Consider the following 2,751-nt stretch of genomic DNA (forward strand, 5'->3'; position numbering starts at 1 on the left):
GAAAAGAGAGAGAGAGAGAGAGAGAGAGGAGAGAGAGAGAGAGAGAGGAGAGAGAGAGAGAGAAAGTAAGAGCGAAAGAGAGAGAGAGAGAGAAGAGAGAGAGAGAGAGAGAGAGAGAGAGAAGAGAGGAGAGAGAGAGAGAGAGGAGGAGAGAGAGAGAGAGAGAGAGAGAGAGAGAGAGAGGGGAGGTAGGGGAAATGAAAAAAGAGATTATTACAAGGAAAAAAAATATCATCTCTTAAAAAAGGAACTATAGATTTGACTGCTTCCTCTGTCTCAGCTAAAGATCCCCGCCAGGACCAGGACCCCCCCCCCCCCCCCCCCTCCCCCGAGTAATCTCAACTAGCACAATACAGAAAGCAATATGGAAAGGGAAAACAAATAAGGGGGATGGAAGACATGGCAAAAGTGACCCCTACCCCCCACTTTTGGATGGTTAGAAAACCCCAACCAGACTTGTGGTCGAAAAAGGGTTCGAATGAACAAAACAATGAAAATATCAACATGGAGACATGCAGATGAAGTTCCACTATTTAATTTCTTCTTTTAAATCAACATTATTTTTAAAAACCGTCTTTAAACAAAATAAAATTAACGGTCACACTGAGCATTAGAAAGACGTGCTAAATGATGATGATAATGATGATGATAATAATAAGGATAATAATCATGATTAAGATAATGATAATATTAATGAAATAGTAATAATAACAATAATCATGATGAGATGATGGTGACGATGATGATAACAACGACGACGACGATGATGATGATGATGATGATCAAAGTGATAACGTTGATGTGATGATGATGATGATGATGATGAGATGATGGTTATGATGATATATGATGATGAGATGAAGATATGAGATGAGATGATGAATGATGATAGATATGAATGATGATGGTGATGATGGAAAAGTACAGATGCTAGTTACAGAGATTTGGAATTTATTTGCAAGAAATTAATTCTGCTAACTCTAAGTAAGATAACTCTGTAAAATTGAAGACACATTTTATTCCCTGAATTACTTCTCTTGACTGGACTCTATTTTGCAAGTTGAAAAGCTGTTTATTCTATTTTTTAATGGTATATAACCTAGTAAAAACTTAATGTGTAATCGACAATCGATCTATCAAGAGGGTGACCATGTTGAATCTGTAACACTTATTGCCATTTTCTTGTTAATAAATCGTATTCAACAAGGTGAAAGAGAGAATTCTAAATCAATGTGAAATTTTATGAAAGTCTATGTTCCTGAGTATTTTGAAAGTGAAACCCGGTAATTATCATTTTGGTTAACTTGCTAGAAACAAACAAGAACACTATTAAACCCGCTTACACACACACACACACACACACACACACACACACACACACGCGACACATACACATGCACACAAAATCAAAATCAAACACAATCAACATACACACAGTCTGAGTTACAAACATTAATGATAAATGCATGTATAGAAAATAAGCAACATTGAGCCAATAATAAACTATTCATGATTCAAGCCACTTACATATTTTACAAGTTTCTGTTACAGGGCAGAACACTGCATATGTATTATAAGACAGCTTGTGTTTTAACGAGAGAGAAAAAATATCTCCCTTGAATGAACAGATTTTGGAAAACTAAATTGTGTTTTCACTGGTCACTAAATATATCTTTATTTCGATTATTTCTTTGTTTGTTTTTAATTCTGATCTGAACATTCAACACACAGACGTATTAGTAGCTAACACGCATTTATAGTGTTCTTGTATTAGGAACAGTTTATAATCCAATCATATCGCTTTTAACAACACTTCTGCTTCTCTTTCAATTTGGCGAATTAGTCTGTGATTCATAACTATTAAATTACCACACGGAACAAATTTCGACACAACAATATTAACCTTTTCAGGCTTTGTCAGAATAATGCTGGGCTGTAACACAAATCTAGTGACTTCGTGCAATTGTTTAGTTAAAACGCGAAGTGTTATTTCAGCTTGAATCCTGTTTTCAGAAGGATGACAGACGAAAGCAAGCCCAAATCCGTGCACCGCAAGCCAAAATACACGCATTTCCGAGTCAAACAAATCATCTCTAGTCAGCCGGAAACTAAAAACGTCGAAGTCTTGGTCATTGTCATCGTTGTTAAGAATTTGTAAATCCGAGTCATGGCTGGGGGGATTAGTGGCTGTGTGGAACTGATAGATCGAATGGAGCTTATCAACAACTCTTGTCACTCGTTCCCGACGGATGCGTCTGATATCTGCTGTTGGCGAATGAGAATTATTTTCTGCATAAAACTGCTCAAAATATTTGTAGTATAATACAGATGGCTTTTCGCCGATAAAGTTTGCGACGACAAAATAAACAACCATTGTTCTAAAAAATGATAAAAATATCAAAACAAGTACAATTCATACTCTGTAACAACAATCAGCTGATGGCTGTGTAATACAATTTCGAGAGTGATCTCCCTTTGTTTCTAAGTGACCGTGCACTCGGCAACATACATTTTAGGCTTTTTTTCCCTTCTCATTTTTCCTCACGATAGTGAATAATATGGTGATGATTGTGATTATGACAATAATAATGACGACGATGATAATAAGAAATGCTCATGATATCATTTTTTCGTGATAAATGCCAATTTGAGAAATTATCTGGATTTATTATTATTATTAATATTATTATTATTATTATTATTATATTATTATTATATTATTATTATTATTGGTATTATCTAATTATTAAT

The 2,751-nt window shown here is 34.9% G+C and overlaps 1 protein-coding gene across 1 annotated transcript; it reads right to left on the reverse strand.

Moving 5' to 3' along the window:
• Positions 1-922: 922 nt before the first annotated feature.
• On the reverse strand, positions 923-2,421 carry LOC144962368 (AP-5 complex subunit sigma-1-like). The gene has a single exon (XM_078895260.1). It carries the CDS (start codon positions 2,372-2,374, stop codon positions 1,793-1,795), a length of 582 nt encoding a protein of 193 aa, XP_078751386.1. The 5' UTR covers positions 2,375-2,421; the 3' UTR covers positions 923-1,792.
• Between the last annotated feature and the right edge of the window lie 330 nt (positions 2,422-2,751).

The sequence above is a fragment of the Berghia stephanieae genome, unplaced genomic scaffold (assembly GCF_034508935.2).
Source record: "Berghia stephanieae isolate SIO BIC M18660-M18661 unplaced genomic scaffold, UCSD_Bste_1.3 scaffold968, whole genome shotgun sequence".
In the NCBI taxonomy this organism is placed as follows: domain Eukaryota; kingdom Metazoa; phylum Mollusca; class Gastropoda; order Nudibranchia; family Aeolidiidae; genus Berghia; species Berghia stephanieae.